The sequence below is a fragment of the Channa argus genome, chromosome 8, assembly GCF_033026475.1.
Source record: "Channa argus isolate prfri chromosome 8, Channa argus male v1.0, whole genome shotgun sequence".
Taxonomy (NCBI): domain Eukaryota; kingdom Metazoa; phylum Chordata; class Actinopteri; order Anabantiformes; family Channidae; genus Channa; species Channa argus.
This window is the reverse complement of record NC_090204.1, coordinates 16,225,232-16,250,094: the sequence shown is the minus strand read 5'-3', so window position 1 is coordinate 16,250,094 and position 24,863 is coordinate 16,225,232. Positions and strand designations below refer to the sequence as shown.

Here is a 24,863-nt window from a genome sequence, read left to right as displayed (position 1 = left end):
AAAAAAGTAAGAGGTCTCACTCTGTCTGCTCTTAGAGCCACTCCATAACGCTTTTAAAAGAAATCAATATATAAATTCTATATGCTCCATTTACATGTTAATTTCATTTGTAACATTTGGATTATATGGAATGGCACGCTAAATATTTAATATATACTATACAACACATGGCATTTAGAAAATTTCACCAGTAATGTACAGTATTTGTTTTATTTCAATTCTATTTATTTGTCCAAATAAAACAAAAATGTATTTCAAGGAATTAACAAAGTCAAGATCTTACAAAATTGTAATAATTATTGCCATGACAAATATGTAGTACAGTAATTAAAATGACAAACGTTGGGTGATTATAATTAAAAAGATTACAAATAAGAATGATACTTTGATGGTAATGATGATAATAACATTATAATTAATTCTGAAGACCCATATTAACATTTAAGTTTTGTTTTGGGGGCTCCTTTTTGTTAACAGGGAAACCGTGCCTAGTGCCACTTAAGGCCAGGTTTAGGAAAGCAGCAAAACTGTGGGTTCTTAAACAAAATCAGGAAATAAACATCAACCGATAATTGTTAAAACACTTTAGAGCAAAGGGGAACCACAGTACCATTACACATATAACCTGCTACAGCAACTAGGAAGTTCACAAACTCTCTTTTCTTTTTCAGCCAAAGTCTAAATAAATTAACTATCCCAATCCATCAATTTACTGTTTTTAATCCAGGCTCAGTTTATAATATTAACTACAAATTACCTGCAGAGTTAGGTGATAAGCGTTTATCATTACGAGTGACTTCTTTCACGAGACAGTTATTTGATGTTACCATTATAAAATGATGAGTGCATCTTTTAAATTATCCACAAACGATGGAAATTAGATGGAACTTTGGGCTTTTGGAAGCCTACAAAATTTTTTTGTCAAAACAAGGAAGCTAAAGCACATAAATAAAAGTTAATATTAATGTGACTCTAACAATATAGTGAGTTACAAGTTTTCCTTTAGCTCGTGAGTGACTCATCTTTTTAAATAGAAAATCTGTGGCACCTAATTAAATTAAAATTCCTGACAAAACTTCAAAATAAAACCACTGACACCTCCATGAATTTTAAACTCCAGCATGTTTGAGTGATTTTAAGATTAAACATTATCATTCTTTTGACATAATTTGAAGTAACAATGACGTTTTTTGCACTTTCCACTTGCCTTTTGTATTCATGTTGCCATAACAGCCAGTTTAATAGGCCTGCAGTTGACTAAGTGTTCTGAGTTTTTCTCTCAGTTACTGGAGAGAAAAAGATCTGGGAAGGTCTGATGAGTCGGGACAACATATTTATTTCAAGAAGCTTCTTTTGAGAGATGTTTGGACAATATCCAAGAACATTCACCAAGGTTTTGTTGTTCGTATGTCAGAATGGGGAAAGAGAAGACAAAGACAGTAAAACTAGAAAAACATGAACCAGACACCTATCCGATGATTGTGGGGGAAGTGAAGAAGTCTATTCCCAGGATAAGAGCTGTGAAGCCAAAGGAGGAGATTCGAGTTTCCACAATGACAAGTGGCTCCACTACAGGCAGATGCATAACTACATGTGAGACATCAGGGAATGTAAAGAAGCTTTATGTCAACTTAATGCCCATTTTGGCTTCAGCGAAAGGGCCTGTGGAGGAAGAGGAAGTGGAAAAAGAAGATGTTAACAGCTGTAGAAATGAAAAGGAACCAGAAAGCAGCAGTAAAAAAGACCAATCTGTCATTAAGTTGGCAGAACAGACAATTAATACAAGTGATTCTTACACAACTTTGAAAAAAAAAACTGAACTCAAACAACTTTTTCCTGGAATTGTGCTGCCACCTTTAACTCAACCTAAGCAAACTCCAGAGCGTTGTGGCCACCACAAAAGGGTGTGCTTCACTCCTCTACCTCCCATCAGTTTGTTTGAGCAGACAACCACCACAGGCTGCAGAGGTTATGGAGACAGCAGGCCCTGGATAGATGATCTTCTGTTCTCTAACACTGTAAGCAAAATGGAGAACTTGTTTGTATAAAATGACCTGCACCGTGTTTTTACATTTACAGAAGTGTTACAGTTGTAACTTCATATGCTGAAATACGCTGAGAGTGAAGCAAGCTTTAAGGGAGTGGTTTGTTTCCAGTAAAACTAAACATTTAAGACTTAAGGCAAGTGAAAGTGAAGTTTGACATCACAGAACAAGTAGAAATACTAAGACACAGAAGCAAATGGAAGACTGTAAACAAGTACATTTTCCTACATCTTGAAATCTTCCGGATCTGAGGGGCAAAATGTTTAGAAATTATATGACATGTTTCAATGTTTGCTTTCTTAATTTCTTTTTGCAGAGATCAGCTGAATTTCGTCTTCCTGACATCACCTTGTCGAGTCTGGACACCCTGCTGCAGACAGTCACGCAGAAAATGGGGAAGAAGATGAGAGACGCTGATGAAGGACCATGGAGACGAGTCCAGCTCGATCACCTCCTCCTTGCTGTTAATGAACGGCCACTGAGGGAGAAGATGGTCAACCACAACACAGAGGAAAGAAACAAAGAAAACACATATGTTTGGTAGGTTTGTAAGTGTTATACTTTGATATTTGTGTGGCTACAGTGTAAAGGAGAATGTAGGAAGTGCTAGTACATTATCATTAAAACTGAGGCATTAAATATTACACAATTACAAAAAAAATATTTCAAGAGTTGAGACAAAATTTTAAAATATACTGAATATTTTATACCTAACTTTACTGGACACAGACAAGTGGGCACTTTAGTATATAAAAACCTCATCATTAAATCAAGTAATTTAAAGGATTTCCATTGTCTAGATGAGATTCTTTGGAGGTGGCTGTAACCATGAATACATTTGAATACATATATGAATGAATACATAATTTTTTTTAACTCCCTAAAAAGATTTTTAACACACTATAATGTAGCAAATTAGCATTTATGAAGGTATCTATCGACAACTATCACCAACGGTGTATGAACATAAAGAGTGACAATATAGTAAAATGCAGTTAGAAAAAAATTTCTTTACAAAAGACGTCATGATTTTTGACATGTTTTAAAATCTCTTTTTATGTATAACTGTTTCACAGCGCATTATAAGTCATTTAATAAAAGGTTATGAAAAGCTAAAATAATGTTAATTAAAGTAAATGTAACCTTTTTTCTTGTAACAGTGGAGCTGCAACAGAAACATTAGTGTGCGGACGCAGTCTAAAGGGACAATCATGGCTTCCACCTGTTTTTTTTGCACCAAAACCCACACTCACTGTCACTATGACAAAGAAAACCTGACTCACAACACTTTTATTACATAATAAATATTTATTTTCCTTAGAGACAGAACATTCGAAAACAGACATTTACATTGTTTGTCTCCTCTACATTAGCTTTCTTCAGTGTATATTGTACATGTTATAGTAGATGCATAGATTCATTTACGTTCAAGTAGAACTGTTCAAGCATCTTTTGTACATTCAGTAGAACAGCAGACGGGCTCTTTATGCTTACATTCAAATACATTTAACCTTTTTAAACATTGTATTTTAATGGAACGATTGAATTTATTTAAATACTTCTGATACTTTGTGTTTGTCTCATGTCTTTGGTGTAGTTACTCATTGTAACAATCCTATAAATACAGTATGTAACAGCGTATTAGGTTAACAATTTGCTTTGTCAGCTGTCATTTGATTTGATTACAAAAAGTCTGTCAAAAAAACAAGACTGTGAAGAGAAAATACTGAGCAAAGGTTACACAATTAAGTTTGATCAAACAGTACTATTAATAATTTAACTGTTTGGTCAGTGTTGTTATTCATTATTGTGTGTTTGATTGATTCTGTCTTCAGAAATTTTTGTTGTAAAGTAGAAAAATTTATAAGGACAGACAGCTACTTGATAATTGTATATATTAGGAATATTTTACTATCTTACCATAATTAAATGAAGTCTCCAAACATTTCAAAAGCTGAAGTCTGGATGTGATACTCTATACTGTAATGTGGAAAAAAAGAAAATAATATCAATAACCAAAAAAAAAAAAAAAAAAGCAGAACTTGTTTTACTCCCTTATGATAGGTAATATCCTTTACCTGGACAGCATGCTAGTGACAAATCACACAAAAAATGATATATTAAAAAACATTTGTGACAGAAACAAGACAAAGATTTTACAAAACACTTAAATATGTTTAACATGTTAAACAATATGCAAGAGGTATTTAATGATGAATGTGGAGTAAGAATTCGCTCCACTGTATATTGTTTTGAAACAACCAAGCAAATGCTTTCTGGCTTTCCAACCCATTTACTCCTACTTTTTGCAGCTTTTCTGTATTTAAAGTGCTTTTGCAAAATAAAAAGAGAATGTAAGAGGTTTAATGATAGAGCCCTGAGGAATGCCAGCCATTGTCTTCATATTGAGTGCTACATCATATTCTTTCATGACACATAAACTAAAGCTTTGGACTGATTAGGGTGATACAGAATAAGAAGACACCGTAGGATGAAGCTACAGATCTGTAAAGGAATGAAAAGGCACCAAAGCCATTGATAAGAAGCAAAAACTTTAGGGGAGACCAGGGGGGGATACGATTACCTTTACTGTCTCAGTTTCACCAGTTTTTACTTTTTCCACTCACTTCTTTGACAGACTCTAAGTAAACTCTGTTGTCCTGTGTTGACATGTTTGGACTGCTTCAAATTGTTGCTATATGCAACATTCAAATGAACAAGTAATGAGTAATAAAAGCTTTTGACTGTATTTGGTCCTTGCGTCTGCCACTTCTGTTGCACCGGTATCATCACAGTGCACTGTCCTGTGTGCTACTGCCAACTATAAAAAGTGCAGAAGGATCTTTACTAGAGGTCTCTGCTCTGTGTTTGGACCCACTGAATTCTCCCTGAACAACACCATTACTACTGTTTGAGCCACTGCTGCTTCTCCGACTCGTTTGAAGTGTCTGCTCTGACTGAGGTAACCACAATGCACTGCTGCTTTCTTTCTTGCCCTTGCTAGATTTAGCTTTTTTTGATTTAGCTTCTTTCACTTTTCTGTCAGATAATTTCTCCTGCTGCTGTGGAGTCTTGTTTAGCCGAGGGGGGGTAACTGGTGGCTGAGGCTGAATGGTGGGAAGGTTAATCCTTGAGGGCAGTGCAGTCAGTGTTGTCTGTACTGTCCCGTTGCTGATGACCACATCTGTAAGGGGGTCGTCATCAGTCTGCTCTTTTGCAAAGTTGACAAACACCTACAAAACAAAAAGGCTTTATTATGCATAACATTGATTTATTCTTTGATTATTAAACATTAAATGATATATTAACATTTTTAAAGTTAATCTAAAGCAACTGAAATTAAACAACATGAACAAAATGTCTACTTGCTGTAATTCTATACTTTAATTTTTTCTGTGTAAATGAAGAGTTATGTAAGCTTATGTGAATTCTGTAGACTGAGATGTGGCCAGGAGGAGCTGAGGATCAAACCCTAACCCTATGTCTGCTCTACTTAAACTGAGCCACAGACATTTCAGCAGTCAAGTCTCTTTGTATTGTCCTGGACAGAGCTTCCTTGTTGAGGTGCTCTAGAGGGGCAGTGGCTATTTTCTGTTTTATATAAGCAGGTAAACTCACAAGGTTAACACCTTCCTTTCCAATTTGGCCAAAGACAAGATGCAAGTTTTATCTATAATCAGGTTAAAACTGTAAATATACAAATGACTGAAATGCTGCATGGAGAGAGGGTCCAGCCATATGTGGAGGGTTCTAGGGTTGTCTTCAACTCTGTAATATAAACACTAACTTTGATCCTCAGCTGTCGCCACATGTTAAATTCAAAACGTTTTAAAACATTGTTGCATCAGACAAGAGTTGTGGATTTCCATTGATTGTGTCTTTAAATTTCAATTGGAAGGTTATTACAAAGGGATATTTTAATGGCGTGTCAGCTCTGGTGATCTGTCTTTCCCAGTCCAGCTGGGATTGACTCTAGCCCTTGTGACCCTTAACATGATAAACGTTTTAGATAATGGATAGATAAATGGATGGAAAAGGCGTTTCAATATTCATGAACATGTGACTTATTTTAAGACAGACACTGTTCCTCAGCAGATGACATACTAAGCTACATAACTGCCATCATAGCCACATATTAAAAATAATTTCAATGCTTTCAATGAATGTGTGTGGAGACTTGATTTGCAGGACCTAGCTTTGTGAAACCCAAACAAATATCAACAATTTCATTTGTGTCCATACCTGGTCCAGGGTGGTCTGTGACACAGAGAAGTCGGTGATGCCGAGCTCCTCATAGTTGTTGGCCAAGACATCAAAGACACGAGCCAGACAGCAGGCGTGTGAGGGGAGCTGGTACTGCAACACATTCTGGTGGCGTTCTTTCAGTTCTATGCTTGGAAAACAGTTCTTCATGTAGCTGCTGACAGGACATGTATCTGACTGAGAATTAGAGTCTGTCAGACGAAGGATGATAGTGTAGCCATCTCCAAATCTTGAGGATAAAGTAAAGAAAAAAACAGTGATTTTACATGGTTTCTTACATGATTTTGACTTTTAAATCTCCAACAATCCTTCGCTGACTGCTAAGTCTTGCTTGCCTAACACTGGATTTCAGAGTGGGGTTACCTGTTTTTTAAGTGTTGTACAGATCCAAGACACTGGAACCTGCCGTTGACCATTATGGCCATTCTGGTGCAGAGAGCCTCACATTCCTCCATGCTGACCAAACAGGTACAGGGATAAACAATACAGCACAGAGGAAACACGTAGCAAACAGATCACAATGGTGCAGCACAAAAGGATTTTTAAGTACTCTAAAAGATCTCTTTTTCAGTGTTCCATTTCTGAAAAAGGCATTTAAAAGTATTTTGTCATCACGACCTTGGATCAGATTATTATCCTCTTTTTAGATAACAATTCAGTGTACTGTCCATCTCCTACCTGTGGGAGGTAAGAACTACAGCTCTTCCCTCTTTGGTGACACTGAGGATGCAGTTCCACAGAAACCTTTTGGCTTTTGGGTCCATACCAGTGGTGGGCTCATCCTAAACCAAATTATATAAGTTAAAACATGAATAATTGTAAGGTATATAATACGTGTAATGGTGGGCTACAGGTAAATTCTGAAAAAGGCACATACTAAGAAAGAGTGGTAATGATAAGTTTTAAACTTTTGTTTTTGCATGAATGTCTGCAATGTTGGGCTGTATGTGTGATATGTAGAGTATTTTCATTAGTGTGGAATCACTTTTTACATATTACTTAAAATAAGACAATGCTTGTAGTTTGTCAGTTACTTGGCATTTCTTGTATTTATATGTAAGTTTAACTGTATTTAACAGATGAAAAGGATACTAATACCATTCTCAGGTATTCTGCTACACTCACCACCAATGAAAGTTCCTGCTCTTTTTACAGTCAAGTGGTAAGATCAAAAGCAGTAACAATAGTATTTTTGAACACTATTCTACCCCTATGTGGAATTTAACAGTTGATACTAACACCACTGTTATGTTGGATATTTTCTACAGAGGTAAAAAATGTTTTAATGCTTGATGTTGTGATGTTGTTTCATTGATTTCTTAAAGGTTCATCCTCTGTCTTGTGGATCCTTACCAGAAATATAACAGGTGGAGCCCCAATAAGTGAGATGGCAGTGGAAAGTTTCCTCTTGTTGCCTCCGCTGTAGCCTCCTGCCTCCCGCTCAGCATATTGGGTCAGCCCCAGCTTCTTTACCCCCCACTGTGCCACCTACAAGCAGAGAAAAGCAGAGAAACCAAGTCATGCTCACCATGTCACATCCTGCAGCTAAATACATGGGTCACTCCACAATGGTGGAAAAAAAAAAAGAAAAGTTTAGAAACAGCCTAGTTGTTACAACTCATGTAACCTGAAGCTGATATGATCACCTGAAAATATTAGGCTACTGAGCCTGAGAGCTTATTCTGTTCATATGTGCAGCCTGTAACAGAACAATACTGGAAAACTAGGAGATAGACATGAATTTATTATCTAGCCTGACATTTTTTAGATATCTGTATGAATTTATAAATCCCAGATTAAAGTCTTTATATTACTTTATGCATTAGTTTCAGTTTAGGGGTGAACTGTTCCTTTACCTTGGTAACAGAGTCCTCTTGAACCCCCCGCAGACGGGCGTACAGCTCCAGATGTTCCCGGCCCGTCAGCAGATCACTGATGGCATCAAATTGTGGACAGTAACCCATCAGCTGGTGGACTCGCTCCATCTCTGTCAGCACACTAAGAACCACCCAAACATGCAGTTTAACAGACATGCTGCTGCTAATGCTACTACTGCTTTTCCTACACATATTTATTTAATTGGACTGGTATTATTGCCATTAATATCTCCCCTAATATGAATGTCTTCTACTGCTGCATCTACTAATACTACTTTGTTTTTTTGCTGTATCTAGTAATACTACTTTTTTTTTTTTTAAGGGCCACTAATCTACCACTAATACAATCAGTACGCCTGTTTCATGTGTATTGGTTCATGTCAGTTATGTAGTATATTCATAAAACGGAGTCACTGGCTGGTGGAAAACTTCTTTACCTGCAGTGGTTAAGGAAAGCCTCCCCATAGGTGATCGATGTGTCTCCAGTTAGCATGCGAAATGTAGAGGTCTTCCCTGCTCCGTTCACCCCCAGCAGGCCAAAACACTAAGGCACAAAAGACACAAAATTTACAAATGTATCTACTTATACTATAGATGGAATGAACAACTAGTTCTTTGTTTACGACCGTGTGAAGTTATTTAGTCAAAACTGTTAAAAGAATAGATGTTCCTATTGTTGCACCAGTAATTATTGTTGTAGCAGCAGTAAAAGGAGTAGAACCACAAGATAAAGTAGTGTCTGCAGCAGCCTTAAAATAATTGCTAAATTATTATTCAAACTTAGCTGATGATTTATGAGAACAACTGTGTACACAGATATAAATGACAAGCCGTGCCCATCAAAACAAAAGTCAAGCTATCTTCATCATCTATCTTCATTGTACTATAATGTAGTAAGTGTTACATTTGGTGTGAAAATCTCTCACCTCACCACGGGGAATTCCAAGGCAAAGGCGATCCACTGCTGGCTTCCTGCCTGCTTTGTACACCTGCAAAAAAACAAAAAAAACAATGGCCATCAAAAGCCAAAGGTTTACAATGAAGCTTTCAAAAAATTAACAACTCTGCTGTGTAGGATCAGCAGAGAAGATTTACCATGAAGTGTCCAGTACCCATTATTGTATTGTATGTTTTTACATCTGTCAAGTGTGTTAATATTTTTTTCTAGAGGAAATCTTAATGTAAATGTAATTGTGTTGCTTTCCACATTTCACATTTCTGTAAAGTGACTTGTTAAAAATTTCCTTTCAGATCAATAAGTCTGTCTTGTTCAAATAAAGAAAATATGGTGCTAGACCCCCCTGCTTTTGGTAAGAGGGAAAATCCCACTGAAAACACTCTAACCTGCTCTTGAATTGTTTGTGTTGTGAAATCTTACAAAACACTCACAGGATGGATACAGTTTTTTACTTTTGAAGTTCAATTGCTGGTTGTACCTTGCTCAGGTCTATCATGCTGAGGATGTCTGATTGTGCTTTGCCACTTTTCACCCTCTCTCTCTCTCTGGCAACGTCCTCATCCTCTGGACCGAGGGGAGGCATCTCAGATTCAGCCCACCACGGTCTGAATAGAGAGATACAACATCACCCTGAACTGTGTAACTATGAAAACTGCACATCTCATGTTTATAAGAAGAAAGCAACAGGTTTAATTTATTTATTTATTTATTTCAGATTTTGGAAAAATTCTACTTTATTATCACACAAACACACCTGAAGCGAATGAAGAACTTGTACTGCAGCAGAATGGTGAATATGAAGAAGACAACACCTTCGGCTGCCATGGCAAACAGGTTCTTTCCCACAAAATCCCACTGAAGAGGCTCCAGAGTTGGCTTTGTGCCTGAGAAACCACAAACACATAAGAAAACAGATACTGCATATCTTTATACTATACATTAACTATACATTACTGCTGTGAAAACATTGTGTATAAATCAGTGCAATAATGCTCTAAGCATGATACAAAAAATATATTTTATAAACATAAGAAGGGTTTATCAGCCTAAAGACAGCTGTAAAATACCAAACTGATTTATCTAGAAACCCGATTTTCGAAAAATGCTGAAAATAGAACAAAGGCAACATATAATATAACATATAATAGTTTTTTACATTTCTGACATGAAATCTAAAGGACCATCAAACTTTGTCCCACTCACTGAAAACCTGCATTATGAGGTAAAAACATTCTGCAAAGGAGACCCTGAACTGCTGAGCAGTTAAAACTGTATATAAAGCAAGAGTTCTTAATTTATTGCTGTACAAAGTAAAGTAATAGGCCTCCACAGCTCCAAGACACAATGTGTTGTGAAATGTAGAGTGGATATAACAGTTAACATTTATATATTTTTCAAATATAACCAACCATATCAGTTTCAACATTACATATGTTGTCTTTGTACCATTCACAAAATATAGATTTTAAATGATTTCTAATTTATTGCATTGTCATTTTTAAATTTTTCACAGCAACTTTTAAAATAGGGTTTATATTTGGAGGTGAATATACTGTATACAGTAGGTACCAAGTCTTTGGAATGCATCTGCCATCGCCTGGTTTTTAGCCATGTCAATGAGTCCTCGCCCCAGACAGAAATGAGGGAAGATGAGAAACACCTTCTTCAGAATTCTGTTTACCTCGTTTAGGTGCTGGAAAGAAAATGTGACCCAGAAATTGTTGACAAAATGTTAAGCGAGAGTTAAAGTTGAAGAGGTAGATAAAGTGTAACTTAGATATTACTAGATTTGTCTTTTTCTGAGATCATTTTAAAAACTCAAAGCCCGACATGAAACTAAACTTAGCTCAATAAAAGTGTTGTAATTCAGATCCCATAAAGCTTCATGTTTCTGCAAACCTGGGTCTTACTTTTTATCTTTCCTGTTATTACACTTTAGCCATGAGATTTTTAATTTGTTAACTCAAAATGCATTTTTAATGTCTATATTATATTATCTCCTCTTTGTCTAAATTATTTCAACTTGTACCTCATCAACAAACAGCTCTAAGACGAAGGTGGCAATGCTGCCGTTAATTCCAATGAAGAGGTTGATGGAGGTCAGAACCACATAGGCTGTGCTCGGGACAGTAAAGACAAAGGATGCTGGGTACATCAGCGGTGTGATCGACCACCTAAATAAGTAAAGAAAGATACATTGTATTTATATCAGTGGGCAAGAGACAGGGTACACCCTGGACAGGCTACTAGTCTATCTCAGGGCCAACGCAGAGAGACAGAGACAGACAGTCTAAACGTACCCATAGAGCAGAAGAAGCAGGACGAGGGCTGGCAGGTTTTTCTCAGAGACATACGACTGCTGCTGGAAACCGATGAAAATCAGCACCACCATGATGGCTGGAACAGTGTAGTTCAACTGACAAAGTAACAAACAAAGTTCAGTACATTTTATTCTTCTATGTTCCCTTAAAATAATGTTTAACCTGAGTCAAACCTGAGAACAATCAGGTACTTGGAGATGATTAAATGAAAATACAAGATAGCCAGTTTGAGTTGATGTTGAGAAAGTTAAAGGCTTATCAGATTATTTGGAACCACAACTATCATGTAATTTTTTTGTCATGATGAATGTTACATAAAAAGGTAATAGGCCCTTCACACTAAGTAACAGTTAGGTGCTTCTATGGTGCATGGTCCATATAAGCAATACCTGCTTAATTCATAATAAAAGCAAACACTGAAATGTGCACACAAACTCTTGGAAGGAATCTAAATTCCATTATGTTAAGATAAATCAAACAGTATTAGATTGCATTTCCACATTTACAGAACTACAATTAAAGATATAATAAAAGGTATGATTTTTTCATGCAATGCTCTGTGACAGAAACTGCCACACTGTAGAAATGGCAAAAACACTACTGTCTGTGCTTAAATTTGCTTCACGTTTCCCCTGATGTCCACTTTCAATCTGACATTTTACTCATACATTCATTACTTACATTATAACAAATGTGACACTTGTGGCTCATTGAAGATTTTTATTTTTACTATTTCGTACTTTCTGTACCGAGTACTGACCATGTCCCAGGTGAAGTTGGCAAGCCAGTAGATGATGGGTTTGACCCCGCTGACAAACTGAAGATGTTTGGCTTTGCTGACTCGCTCTTCGATCAAAAAAAGAACGAAGCTGGCTGGCACAAATGACATGGCAAAGATCACACAGATGGAAACCAGAACATCCACTGAAGAGGTCATCCTGAAAGAGGAAGCAGGAAAAACACATATGAACATACACAAAACATATATTGTGGATTTATGTGTTTAACCACTCAAATATTGTGGTTAAACATAATTCTGTTGAAGGTAGTTTTTGTTAAATGGAAGTACTAGCCTAGAGGCGGCAGACTGGTAGAGTTGGATGGTCCAGCTTTGCCCACATTCATTCTATAGGGAATTTGGGTTGCTTAAAAATAACAAATGTACGTCTACTAAATATTGTATTATTATGTGGAAAAATGTGGACACGTTTAAAATACTTTCCATTCGAATAACCCCGTGGTTACCTTTGTTACTGTATCAACAATCCAAAACAATAGGACTGTATTTTGTTTTTTTATGTAAAAAGAAGAAAAAAAGCATACACTACACCTTTACATATTTTTTCTTTATTGATCTGAGCAATGCAACTTAAGAGCTGACAAAGAAACTTATTTAAATCACTTTTGGTATTGTTTTATATTCAGCTTCTGTACTGTGATACCTTTTAAATCATTAATGTATTAAATAAAATGTTCATTACAAACTTTACTAATTTTACAGGACTGCAGTCAGTTGAGAGTTTGCCAGATTATACTCTAGTCAAGTATCCTCATGATTTCCTAATCTTTCACTCTAACAGAATCCCCAATGTTTTACGGAGAACATTCAAATGTGGCAACTGCACAGGTGTTATTGCAATAATACCCGACCTAACCGTATTAAATGACCGTTTGAGACCAATTAGGCATTGAAATGGACAATTCAGGAAAATGTTGACACTTGTACAGTACTTTACTTCATCCATAAAGTCCTGCTGTCAGGAAGCCTAATTTACAATTGTGTAGAAGAAATGTGAGACTGTTAGCAAAGCCAATGCTATTTTCCAATGGCAGTGGCTCTGCTGGCAGAGTGGCCGCCCACCAACCACAGGGTCAGAGGCTTCACCCCACTCTTCCCGACCACCTGTTGAAGTGTCCCTGGACAATGTACTGAACCCCCAAACAGCCCATCCCCATCCACATCCCCATCAACAGTGCCGGTCCCAAGTCTGGTAGAAAAGGGGGTGTGGCATCAGGAAGGGCATCCAGCGTAAAAACTGTGCCAAATAAACATCCGGACTAATGATCCGCTGTGGTGGCCCTGAACTTACTGGATAAGCCCGAACGGACAATCAAACAAACAAACAAACAAATGAATAAAATAAAAAAGAGTGAACTTACATGGCCATCTCAGTAAGCTGCTCTTTAGTGAGGTTGAGTGGGTGATTGTAGGCAGTGATGCCATGTTTTCTTCTCTCTGGTCCTGGGGGCAGGCTCGCTCTCAGCAGACCGTTGTTCATCACATTGACAAATGACACCATGGCGTGCCATCCTTTGTTATTGTACCACACCTGAGTGATAAGAATGCATTTTTCACTCTAAAACATAAAGCTACTGAATGAAAAGAGAAAGAAACACAAACTGATTCTTTGTAATTTGTGTCTTAAAATGGCTTGTCTGTGTTTTACGTACAGACAATTATTTACCTTGACATTGTTTTGACTGTTTAGTCCTCCTAGAAAATCTGGCAGTCGCTTGAGAAGACGATCCAGTGAACTATTCTGTAATGAGCAAAAAAATAAGTTAAGCCCATTTAGAAACCTAACAAGGTCGATCGAGCAAGCTGGAGACCCCATTGTACCTGTGGGACTCTGTAACGACTCCTGATTGCCATGATCGAGTCTTGGACATGATGAACCTGAGATAAAGTCTGAGTGGCTCTGCCCCCAAGAGAGAAGCCTCCATATCTGCAGCACAGAAATTAAAATTTATACCTTTTGAAATTGTCTAAGTATAAGTTTATTTATTTTCAGTCATTTAGAGGAGTATATGAGGCTGGTGATGCTTTTTATCACCAGCTTACCTAAATTCATTCACCCACTTCTTGGTTTTCAGGCTGCAATTAACACAGAAGGGAAACAGTGAATCTGTGAGGAACATTTCTAAAGGAAATGGAGAAGAAGTGTGATACAGGGCTAATATCTCTGTACTAACATTGCCATCTGTGATTTTTACATTATGTTGCTATTCACAACCTAGAAGTTTAATCTGAAGTCCAATAAGCAGCACTAAAAATCTAAATGTGAAAAAAAAATGACTGGAAATGAAAAACCAAAAATAATATGTGTTTACTGAAGTACCTTTTTTTGAGGATTTGAGGGTAGGTTTTTACCAGATAATCAGAGATGTTATAATTTGTCAGATTTTGGAGGATGTCTCCAGTCAGTCTCTTAATCTGAAAAATAACCAATTAAAAGAGGTTTAACCAAAGGGTTAAATACAGATGCATCCTACAGTATATAATCAACCTACCGGAGAAAACTTTATTCAAATTATTCAAGGCTTGAGAAAAGTTTTGTTTTGTTTGAACCAAGTTTAATTTGAGCTTAATTAGGATAAGCAGTGAACTTAGATTAAATTAACTTCATTTTCAGCATGTGAAAGTAAATCAATTACCATCTAAATCCATACTGACCTGCGGAGGCGGCAGACCACCAGCACCCTCTGGGCAGTCAGGCAGCATCCGGCGGACATCCTCTGTGCTACACTGACATTCAGGAGAGGGTCTGTCTCTGCTCCAGTTGCCTCTGTTGAACATGTCCCAGGTGGAGTAGGAGACATGTGGGCGCATGAACAGGCCACCATGCTCACCTTTGCACTGAGGATTCCTGCAGAGAGGACAACGTTGCCTTAAAGTTTGGTATTGACAAAATGTAAATCCAAAACAAACTTGGAGTTAATGGTAATGATAAAAACTGTTTGTAGAGATAAAGCCTACGAATGACATTTTCCTTAATGCCAGTAAAGAACATACATTAGGTTGCTTATTATCCCAATCAAATTAATATACTTTTTGAAGATCCCAGCAAGACAGTCATCCAGGTCATTGTTATCCCAAGCGTGCTATTTAGTGGCAACTAGACTTGCTCATAGTTATTGAAAGCCCTTTAAGAAGCAAGGCCAGTTGCCACTGAACATTACTTCTGGGATCCCAGCAAGAGCTGAATACTTTAAATGTTAGTTCAGATTTTAGATCTTCTTTAAGAATTATCTCTATAAAGGAAAGTATAATTCATGTATTTTATGTTTAATCTTTCAGAATTGTTTTATTATTTGTTTTCTCTCAGTTTATTTGTATTTTGTTGCTATCTATCACATTTTGTAAAAGAAATGTCATTTAACAGAGTCTAAGATCTCAGAACCTAGTGATGTTGTCCTCTTTGTCAGTCTCCATGCAGTTGGTACCAAAGCCTGGCTGGTCCAGCAGAGCTTCTAAGAGGTTCTCCATTTCAGGGTTCCCACGAGCATCATTACTGGAAACATTAAACACAAGTGAATTCCGGATAACAATAGCATGACATTTTCACATCTAAACGCTCTTTTTGCAACTGGTTACCTGTGACAGAATAAGGGAGTAGATGAAACTAATTCACAATGGCATCAACTGATCCAAAACATTTGTTGTGGTGACTAACATAAAGGGGATATATACCCACCTGAAGAAGGTATATTGTTCTCCATACATCCAAGGTTGCAGCTGCAGGGCAGGGTACTTCCCAAATGGAGGAACAATGAGGCTGAACAGCAAGGCGACCAGCACAAATACAGCAGGCAGAACAATCTGTAAATCAACCATTGCAAGATCAACCTAAAGAAAGAATAGATCTTTCTCTAATATTGTCTAATAACTAATACTTAACCACTGCAGTGAACAACACATTTTTATCTTACAAGGATTAAAGGGGACTAAATGAAACAGCCTTTTTTTATTGGAAAAATGAACTTAATTTATGACAGATGGCTTTTGAATCTAGCTCTTTGAAAATGGTTGTTACTGTTTGTCTTCACCTGAGCAAAGAAGCCCCTTCGGCTCCTCCTAGCATAAAGGCAACGTTTGATGAAGAGAGCCCTCAGCTGCTGCCAGGTCAGCCACCAGCCAGTCAGGGGGATGCCACCACGGCCATGGCCACTCAGCAGGTCTGTCTCATGAGGTTCTGCAGACAGAAAATCACAATGTAACAACTGAACAGGGGTAGAAACACGACAAGAATGATTGTGGATCATACTATTGCCTACTTTTTTTTCAAATTATTATTTTCTTCCATCATGCAGCACTGAGTTTGAGCCACATCTGGCAGTTGGTGGCTTAGTTTGGCTTAAATAGCTGATAAAACTCAAATATTTTTGTCAGTCTGATTTAATTAGGCATTTTTGTCTTATTACTGTATGACAGATACTTGACAGAAAAAGAGTGACTATAACATTTGGACTAAATTTGTAAATTCTGAAATCAAGCAGATTTAAGTAGCAACATTTAAGTGTGAATCCACATTTAGTTATACCTCCTTTATCAGTCACCTTTAACAGTTTAATGTGGAAAGTTATTTTCCAATTTTTCAAAGTTTCTTATCTTGGTTAAAATTAAAACATACTCCATTTTTCTTTCAAACAATAATTTTAAGTACAAGTAAGTGATGATTTGAAGGTACCTTGCTTACGAAGCCTTTTCCTTCCTGGCAGCATTATGGAAACAAACAGTTTTAACTGGAGATGGAATGATAAAACAAGTTCTACACAAATCTACTATATGTAACTGACTAAAGTGCATACCTGTATCTGGTTCTTCTGCATTTTCTCTCTCAGCTCGCTGCCCAGCTGATAGCTGCCGATTTTGGGGAGACTGAGTCTGGGAGTCTAGTTCCGGATCCACATCTGTTTCCTCTGCCACTCTCAAAAAGATCTGGAAATAAAAAGGTTGGTAATGTTAAATGATTAAACACCTTTTGCTCATTATTTCAAGAGGTGAAAATAGCTTTTTATATACTGCGCAATAAGTAGAGAATTTTAGGTTTAATTTATACATTTTTAAATATAACACTTCTCTCTACTCCAGCCTCAAGATGGGTAAAGATTTCATGCAAAAGTTTTAGTGCAAACTGGGTATTTATTTTACCTTGTCCACGTTTAAACAAGTGCTATTGTTTAGTGTCTCCTTTTTGTCCAGTTTGGAATAAGGAATTTGTTTCTGTTTTCGCCTGAGATCTGAAGCTCTAGACAACACGCTGCAGTTAATGAGCATCCAGTAGCTTTACAGAAAGACCAGTTGACATGATTCACACTGACTAACCTTTTCACGCTCCATAGGTCTCGTATCAGTGCTAATTCGATCCTAACATTAAGCACATTATCCACAAAGCACTCTTGATGCCAGCTGGCTGATATACTGTACATATGGTATATCCCACATGGATGGGAATAATCTTATAATGTGAGATCCTGTTATGCTCAAATACACTTAAACACATAAAATCATGTAAGGTTAGGAGGTGTCATATGACATTACCATATTTTTGAGAAAAATTTTGAAAAAAATTGATATACAATGCACTGAGAATGAGACAGGAAAAAACACAAAAAACTAATTAAAGCTAATTAAACTATGAAAATGCAGCCACCATGCAGATTAAATGTTAATTAACATGACATGACATTGAGGTAGCCATCAGGTAATGTTCAGTCATGTTGGATTTAAAACAGGTAGCAGAGGGGGAAAAAAGTTCAGATAGTTCAAATAGAAACATTTTCACGGGGTACTCCAAGATGGTGGTCCCCCGTTTTGTAGCTGTCACACTGTTGCTGCTATGTAATCAAGCTAGATTAGGGAAATAGTTTGGCTAACTAGCGAGTTAAATTAGGTTTTATGTTGAATTAGGTGTAAACAAACTATATGTATCAATTTCATTAGGTATAAAATTGATTATGAATTGCTGGTGATGGTGGTTTTATACACCTTTTGGAGCTGTTATGTTGACATTTTCTTCTCGTGATCCCTGACTCGTAATTAAAAGTCAGAATCTGTCATTACCGTTTTTACATGAACACTTTAATAAACATTATATAAATGCACGTCTGCCCCAGTTGTGATTAAGTAGAATAAAATGCAAATATATTTTTTCCCCTTTGTTTTATAATTAACTTTTCTTTAAGGGATGGTATCAGCATAAGAAGAGCTACCATATCTACAAGATAGGCATAGAGTCATGATGATATTCCTACTAATGTTTGGTAAAGATAGAAAGGAAAGAAGGAAGGAAGACTAGCTCCTGTTAAAGCACAGTAGCCATTGGGGATCTAAATACATAAACACATCGCACAGATGTCTGTTGTCTGTCTGTGATGTTGAAGACCTATATTTGGCCACTAGTAGTTATTTTGTAATTGAACCTTCTGTTGCTACTGTAATCACTAATGACAGATTTCCATGAGGGGCCCTACAAATAGTATCATAAAGATAGAGGAGTTGTGACAGTGACTATATGGCTGTAGCTAACTGTATAATGAAGGGACAAGAAAGCTTATGTATGGTAAGTCTTTTTATTTTTTTATGTGTGTAAAAAATAAGCTTTGCTTTCCTAACTGTAGTCTTTTGTTTAAGTGGCATATCTATGAATGGAAATGTATTTAAATGTTTCACCTCCTCTAGAGTGCTGTCTGACAGGCCATAGCTGCTAATGCCCAGCTCGAGCAGCCGCTGATCCAGTTCAGACAAGAAGATGGCCAGGCTACTGTCCTTGGTGGCCGTCTGTGGCAGGTTGATCACTGCCTCACGCCCTGACTCCTCCACCAGCCTCGCACCCGGAATGTGGTGCTGTGCCAGGGAGAGCAATGCCACTAGATCTGAATATGATGATGTGAAGAGGGATTATGTTATAATTCTGACATTAAACTGTGTCCAGTAAAAAGCATAAATGTACCAAACTGCACCTCAGTTCACTGGGGAGGCCATTAAACACTCACATGAACCATTCTCCTCACTTCCCAGCCCAGTGTCTTCACTCATGGATGACTCACTGTCCTGAAAGACAAAGCACAGTTCTCAGGATTTACACAGCAGACTTCAACAACAGGAAAATTTAAAGATTTGTCATGAAAGTTTTTACATGAACACTTTAAACAACATTACATAATGTTATCAATTAAGCAAAGCATTAGCAAACCTGTGCAAACAAAATCAACTTGGTGCAAGTGACATTTTCTAAATGATAAAAAATTGAGACCAAATAATAAATAATTAAACTACTACTTAAAAATTCTGAATTTGTCATGAACCCTTTTAAATAAACACTTTAAATGAATGCAACAGGTCTGATCTAGATGTGATTAAGTTGAATAAAATAAACAATAATAATACTACCACTACTAATAATAATAAAAATAAATAAATAAATAAAGATACAAATGAACATCAAACCTTGAGAATAGGCAGCTTGTTAGTACTGACACTGGTACTCGTGCAGATACTGGTACTACTGGGAGTGCTGAAGTCCATTCCCTCTCTTTTCACCACAGTCAGGTAGTAGCCAGATCCCAGGCAGGATTTCAGGAACAGGGGTGAGCCACAGCAGCACAACTTTCCCTGGGAGATGATGGCTATCCGGTCACCTAGCAACTCTGCCTCATCCATGTAGTGAGTGGACAAGATGATGGTTCGGCCTGTTTGAGGAAACAGTAGACAAATATATTCACTTGGTCTTCTCACTTGTTTACCTCCAATCTAACTAAGAATCTCTTTTCACTCTAAAACTAGTCAGCATTACATGTACAGCAGCCGTTCATCCTTATGCTATACATTTCTTTTGCGTTTAATAACTTGTAGGTAAATGGTATTTCTGAAACAATTAATCATTTAGCAACCACACAAAACATATATTCAATACCTTTGCGATATTTGAGCAGCAAATCCCAGATGCCTCTGCGTGAGTAAGGGTCAACACCAGCAGTAGGTTCATCCAGAACAACTACCTTAGATCCTCCAACAAATGCTATAGCCACAGACAGCTTCCTCTGCATCCCACCTGAGAGGGACAGTGGAAAAGAATTTGTTTTAAAGAAAAAAATATTTACCATGAGAAAATCATCAACTATCAATCAATCAACTAACTACATAAATTTTGTTCCATGCATTCACATTCTAAGTTAAAATAGCAAGTTTACCAGAAAGATTTTTAGTCTGTTCATGTCGCTTGTGCAACAGACCAACGTCATCCAGGAGAGTGTCCAGCTCAGCTTTCACCTCAGCCTCAGACAAACCCTTCAGACACCCATAAAACCACACATGCTCTTCCACTGTTAGTCTGAAAGACACCAGCAAACAAACAAAGGAAAAATATAAAAAAATAATTGAAATTATTTTAGCTTAAAACTTATAAATTGGGGCTGCCTGATGATTACTCTATGGCAAAAATCATAATCATGATTGTTTTGTTCAGTATTATACAATTATCTGACTTGATTACTTGTTAACTGTGGAAACACCATTAATTAAACTTGTTCTAAATTAATACATTTATTAAACTTGTTCTAAATTAATACATTTATTAAACTTGTTCTAAATTGGGGGCCTGGTGGCTCAATGGGTATAGCATCGTATAGCGTCGGGTTGGGATGCAGAATACCATGAATGCTACCCAACCAGGTGTGGCCCCACTCAGCCACCAAGGATCTCTTTGGTGCCGGTACTGAGCTTAGATAAAATGGGAGGGTTGTGGCAGGAAGGGCATCCGGCGTAAAAAAACAATGCCAAATCAACATGCGGATAACGTTCCACTGTGGTAACCACTGAAGAATTCAAGATTTGATAACTTCACAACCCTATTACCAGTGTTTTGGAACAAAACATAGCAGTCACAGAAGAGTGGTGAACCTTACATGTCAAATAGGACATTGTGTTGTGGACAAACCCCCAGGGTCCTCCGGATGAGGTCCATGTCATGGCGAATGTCCATCCCCTTGATGTAAATGGTCCCCGAGGTGGGTGGAAACAGGCCAGTCAAGACAGATCTGATGAAATTTAGAATCAGTGCATTGTTTATTTTGTACCTTTTATACTTGCAACTGCAAAAGCTGTAGTAAATAAAACGATAAAAGCTCTACATCAGGTCCATACACAATAACTGCTATTCAATACACAGTTTTGTTCTTTTCAGTGAAAGATGCTGTGTTTGTAAAATGCTGGTTGGCACTATGTTTGTTTTGGCAGAAAAACACACAACTTCCATTCTCCATCCAGTCTTTAAAGAGTTAGTCTTCACGTGTGCCCCCCAATGGTATTTGGACCAGCAGTGTCTCCTAGTGTCTCACATCAGCTTAACTGTGCAATGGATTGACGGAAATTTTACTGTCCAGCAGAGTCATACTAGAAGCATAGTTAAGTACTTGTATCCGTACTCTGTGTTGGCAAGTACTCAAATGTAAGCCCTGAAAATGAAGTGGTATTGGGACATCCCCACTTAGATTTCTGAATCACACTCTTGTAAAACATAACTTAAAATGCTTTAAAACCCAAATAGATACAACAACTCAGTGGTGACAGTGATCATCTCTCAGTCTGCAGCTGTACTCACATGGTGGTGGTCTTGCCAGCTCCATTGTGACCGAGGAACGAAGTGATCTGCCCCTCGTAGAACTTCAGGTTGAGGTGGTTGACAGCCAGTTTGGCTCCCTTCTTGTAGATTTTCACGAGATTTCTGATGCTCACTCCCAGCATCAAGTTAGTGGGTTCTGGTTCGATATGATCTGATGACATGCAAAAATGCTGAGGAGTCAAAATACCTAATTACCTGTTGTAGTACTGTGTAATTCTGCCCTCACAGAGATTCATAATGAATAATAAAGTTTATTATGTGGCCAGAAGCCACCAGCTAAATCATAAGAATGTTAGACATTGAAATTCCTCTAACTACACAACAGACAACAACTCAAAAATGTCATGACAACGATGTGGAGTCTGGACTGAAGCTTATACTCAGCTCCAGTCTCTTTTTAGTTTTAAACATTGAAGTGGACGAGCAGTTGAAGAACTGCTGGCTGAAAATAAAAAATTCCACAGTAGATCACACATTGAAGGCCAAGTGTAACTATGACTGCACCATTAGGTGCAGTAGAATAAAATTTAACAAAAGTATAAAAAGTGCAACAGGTCATGTTGTGCATTTTTCAGAGCCTCATACCATCATCCTGCTCCGTAGGAGCTGCTGGGATTGGCATGCCTGCTTCTAGGGGAATCCCACCCCAGTAGTTCAGCTGGAAAATGAAGTACCAGGGCCGGGGGATACCATATTCACCTGGTGTAAAAACATGCCAACATATGCAACATATACATTTTTTGTTTAGTTTTGTTTAAGTGGTGTTAGCATTCCTTTGTAAAGCTGTTTTCAGCAAAGCACTTATATCAGTTTCTTTGAATCCTTGATCAGACCTGGCCAAACAAAGTTTGCATAAAAGGGAATACAGTCATACCAGGAAACACAGCTTCGATGTACCAGGCTGCAATGGCATAGATAAAGGCATCCACGTAAAGCATAACTATAGATGTACTGAAGTTGTACGAGTCTCCTTCTACAAGGCTGATGCGCAAGTTGTACCACTGGATGCCCACACCTTGCTCCTCGTACTGAGAGAAATACTCACATCCAAACCCAAAGGCCACAGGAGAGAGAAAACTCTGATAAAAGAAGAACAAACAATTTTCAATTTTGGACTTGAACACTTTGTGATAGTGGACAGTAAAAAAGGTACAAAAGACACAGTAGATTAGATACATTTAATTTAATGATAAATTTTGTTAATCAGTTAATAAATATATTCACACTTCTACTGCTAGAAAAAAAAGCGTCACAGAACCAGGAGTCTGCTTTTACTAGAACTTTGCTAATAAAACTAAAGAAATTGTACTTTTACCCATAATTACTTTACTCACAGCGAGGACTTTGTGAGTAGTTCTGAGGTGGTCTCTCCAGGCAACACAAAGTACATAGGGCAAGTACAGGCTGAAGTATATGAGTCCCCCACAGGCAGCCGCCAGGTTGGCTTTTGAGAAGAAGGTACTGATGAGGAAACACTGCATGATGGTGGCAGTGGCAAATGCCATGAGGAAGAAAAAGACAACAGTCGGGCTACTGTATGGCAAGATGTCTCCCCACTGGAATCAAAGAGAAGAAGAGCAATGGACAATGTTCCAGCTAATATAGTACCAGAAGAAACTATACAAGACCTAAACAAACATTGACTTTAAAATTCTACTTAAAAAATAAATAAGTCTAACTTTCTATGCTGATCACACCAAACCTGGTGTGTTTGTATTGTGTTTCAATGTTTGTATTCTTCTTTTAATATGTTTTGTAGAGACTGGGTTGTCGTCTTGCCTTGAGCAGAGCAATAAGGAGTGCTGCAGAGACCAGAAAAGGAACTATGCTGCTGATGAACCAGCTAAACCACAGTGTTCCTGTTCCCAGACCCATAATCCTCATGGTTTCCTTTAGCCTGGCCTCCTTCTCGTACACCACGCCTTTAATGATCATGGCCACAGAGTATATCCAGGCCAGCGTCATGAAGAGTGGCAGGGAGCGGTTCAGCACTCGAAGAAAACTGTAGAAAAGTGGGAGGGAGAGATCATAATTCGATTTTCATTATATTGTAAAAATGTGTATTTATTTTTTTGACCTTTCGGCTCATCCCGTAAGTTCAGTGTCGCCACAGTGGATCATCTTCCACATATTGATTTGCACAGTTTTTACGCTGGATGCACTTCCTGACACAACCCTCCCCAATTACTACCTAGCTTGGGCAGGCACTGCAGAGCTGGGGAGGGGAAGGGGCTGTTAGGGGTTCACTGTCTTGCCTAGAGCCGCTTATATAGCCGGGAACGGGGATCGAACGTGGATGACTGCCTTACCAACTGAGCTACAGCCGCCCCCACTCATTTTATTGTAAAATAATGAAGCTTAAAGGAAAACAATTTCTTTGCACTTCCATGAAACGTTTGTCTTTATTTTTTCTTTATAGAACTATTGACTAGATGCTAAAACTGACACTGGTACAGATAGGTGAATGTGAACTTAATCATCTGAAGGCAGTAAAATGTGAGACACTCTGTGTGCTGTTTGTGAATACATAAATCATACATTCATACATAAATCAGTAGAGATTCTGAAGTTAACTTCACGCTGCAGTTAGGTACAGAATTTTGGACGCCCTCTGAAATGGCAGGAAGAGTAAAGCAATTTTATTTCATTCACATAATATTGAATGAACATTCAGCTAATGCAAATGTTTTATCATCAGAAACCCAAATTGTCAAGGAGAGTATAAAAAGGTTATAGTAAACTAATGAAATGTCAGTGCAAAGGTCTAAATCTTTCTTGATAATATATAATATACTATATTATAATGTATTTTTTAAATAAAATATACATTATACATTTTTTTTAGTTTTATGCATTTTGCCGATTCAAAATGAATAGGTGCTACTTTTTGCACCCAAATGTCAAAGTTAAAATGCAGTGAGAATTCTGTCAGTGAGTCAGTGAATGTATCTGTACTAGGTTTTCTAAATAGTATTGCTTGCAATTGAAATTGAATT

General features: G+C 37.5%; 2 protein-coding genes across 5 annotated transcripts in view; one reads left to right on the top strand and one right to left on the bottom strand.

Moving 5' to 3' along the window:
* The first annotated feature begins 1,469 nt into the window (after positions 1–1,469).
* Positions 1,470–7,746, top strand: LOC137131268 (uncharacterized). 2 transcript variants are annotated; one of them, XM_067512305.1, is made up of 3 exons: positions 1,470–2,018; positions 2,362–2,585; positions 7,634–7,746. In XM_067512305.1, exons 1-3 carry the CDS (start codon positions 1,476–1,478, stop codon positions 7,692–7,694), a joined length of 828 nt encoding a protein of 275 aa, XP_067368406.1. In that variant the 5' UTR covers positions 1,470–1,475; the 3' UTR covers positions 7,695–7,746. The 2 variants fall into 2 exon arrangements, with proteins under 2 accessions (XP_067368406.1, XP_067368405.1); XM_067512304.1 differs by lacking the exon at positions 7,634–7,746 and adding an exon at positions 3,206–3,332.
* The window catches only part of abca7 (ATP-binding cassette, sub-family A (ABC1), member 7), a 32,531-nt gene continuing 10,957 nt past the window's right edge, over positions 3,290–24,863 (bottom strand). For 2 of the 3 annotated variants that reach the window (XM_067512295.1, XM_067512297.1), the window contains 36 exons: positions 23,647–23,869; positions 23,202–23,423; positions 22,742–22,946; positions 22,453–22,566; positions 21,847–22,018; positions 21,152–21,283; positions 20,438–20,577; positions 20,161–20,298; positions 19,695–19,936; positions 19,241–19,298; positions 18,918–19,120; positions 17,054–17,183; positions 16,933–16,956; positions 16,292–16,437; positions 15,940–16,064; positions 15,646–15,756; positions 14,919–15,111; positions 14,584–14,678; positions 14,307–14,339; positions 14,085–14,190; positions 13,930–14,004; positions 13,625–13,794; positions 12,225–12,402; positions 11,444–11,559; positions 11,173–11,317; positions 10,713–10,836; positions 9,898–10,027; positions 9,622–9,748; positions 9,112–9,174; positions 8,623–8,729; positions 8,165–8,306; positions 7,662–7,796; positions 6,987–7,090; positions 6,672–6,764; positions 6,288–6,537; positions 3,290–5,278 (listed from right to left, as the gene is read on the bottom strand). In XM_067512295.1, the coding sequence (XP_067368396.1) occupies positions 4,835–5,278; positions 6,288–6,537; positions 6,672–6,764; positions 6,987–7,090; positions 7,662–7,796; positions 8,165–8,306; positions 8,623–8,729; positions 9,112–9,174; positions 9,622–9,748; positions 9,898–10,027; positions 10,713–10,836; positions 11,173–11,317; positions 11,444–11,559; positions 12,225–12,402; positions 13,625–13,794; positions 13,930–14,004; positions 14,085–14,190; positions 14,307–14,339; positions 14,584–14,678; positions 14,919–15,111; positions 15,646–15,756; positions 15,940–16,064; positions 16,292–16,437; positions 16,933–16,956; positions 17,054–17,183; positions 18,918–19,120; positions 19,241–19,298; positions 19,695–19,936; positions 20,161–20,298; positions 20,438–20,577; positions 21,152–21,283; positions 21,847–22,018; positions 22,453–22,566; positions 22,742–22,946; positions 23,202–23,423; positions 23,647–23,869 (5,215 nt within the window). In that variant the 3' untranslated portion in view covers positions 3,290–4,834. The remainder of the gene's footprint in view (positions 5,279–6,287; positions 6,538–6,671; positions 6,765–6,986; positions 7,091–7,661; positions 7,797–8,164; positions 8,307–8,622; positions 8,730–9,111; positions 9,175–9,621; positions 9,749–9,897; positions 10,028–10,712; positions 10,837–11,172; positions 11,318–11,443; positions 11,560–12,224; positions 12,403–13,624; positions 13,795–13,929; positions 14,005–14,084; positions 14,191–14,306; positions 14,340–14,583; positions 14,679–14,918; positions 15,112–15,645; positions 15,757–15,939; positions 16,065–16,291; positions 16,438–16,932; positions 16,957–17,053; positions 17,184–18,917; positions 19,121–19,240; positions 19,299–19,694; positions 19,937–20,160; positions 20,299–20,437; positions 20,578–21,151; positions 21,284–21,846; positions 22,019–22,452; positions 22,567–22,741; positions 22,947–23,201; positions 23,424–23,646; positions 23,870–24,863) is intronic. The other variant, XM_067512296.1, reaches the window with a different exon arrangement.

Coding starts and splice junctions, on each gene's coding strand:
- LOC137131268 (XM_067512304.1), top strand. CDS start 1,476: ATGATTGTGGGGGAAGTGAAGAAGTCTATTCCCAGGATAAGAGCTGTG. Junction 2,019..2,361: donor ATCTTCTGTTCTCTAACACT/GTAAGCAAAATG, acceptor TTCTTTTTGCAG/AGATCAGCTGAATTTCGTCT. Junction 2,586..3,205: donor AAAGAAAACACATATGTTTG/GTAGGTTTGTAA, acceptor TTCTTGTAACAG/TGGAGCTGCAACAGAAACAT.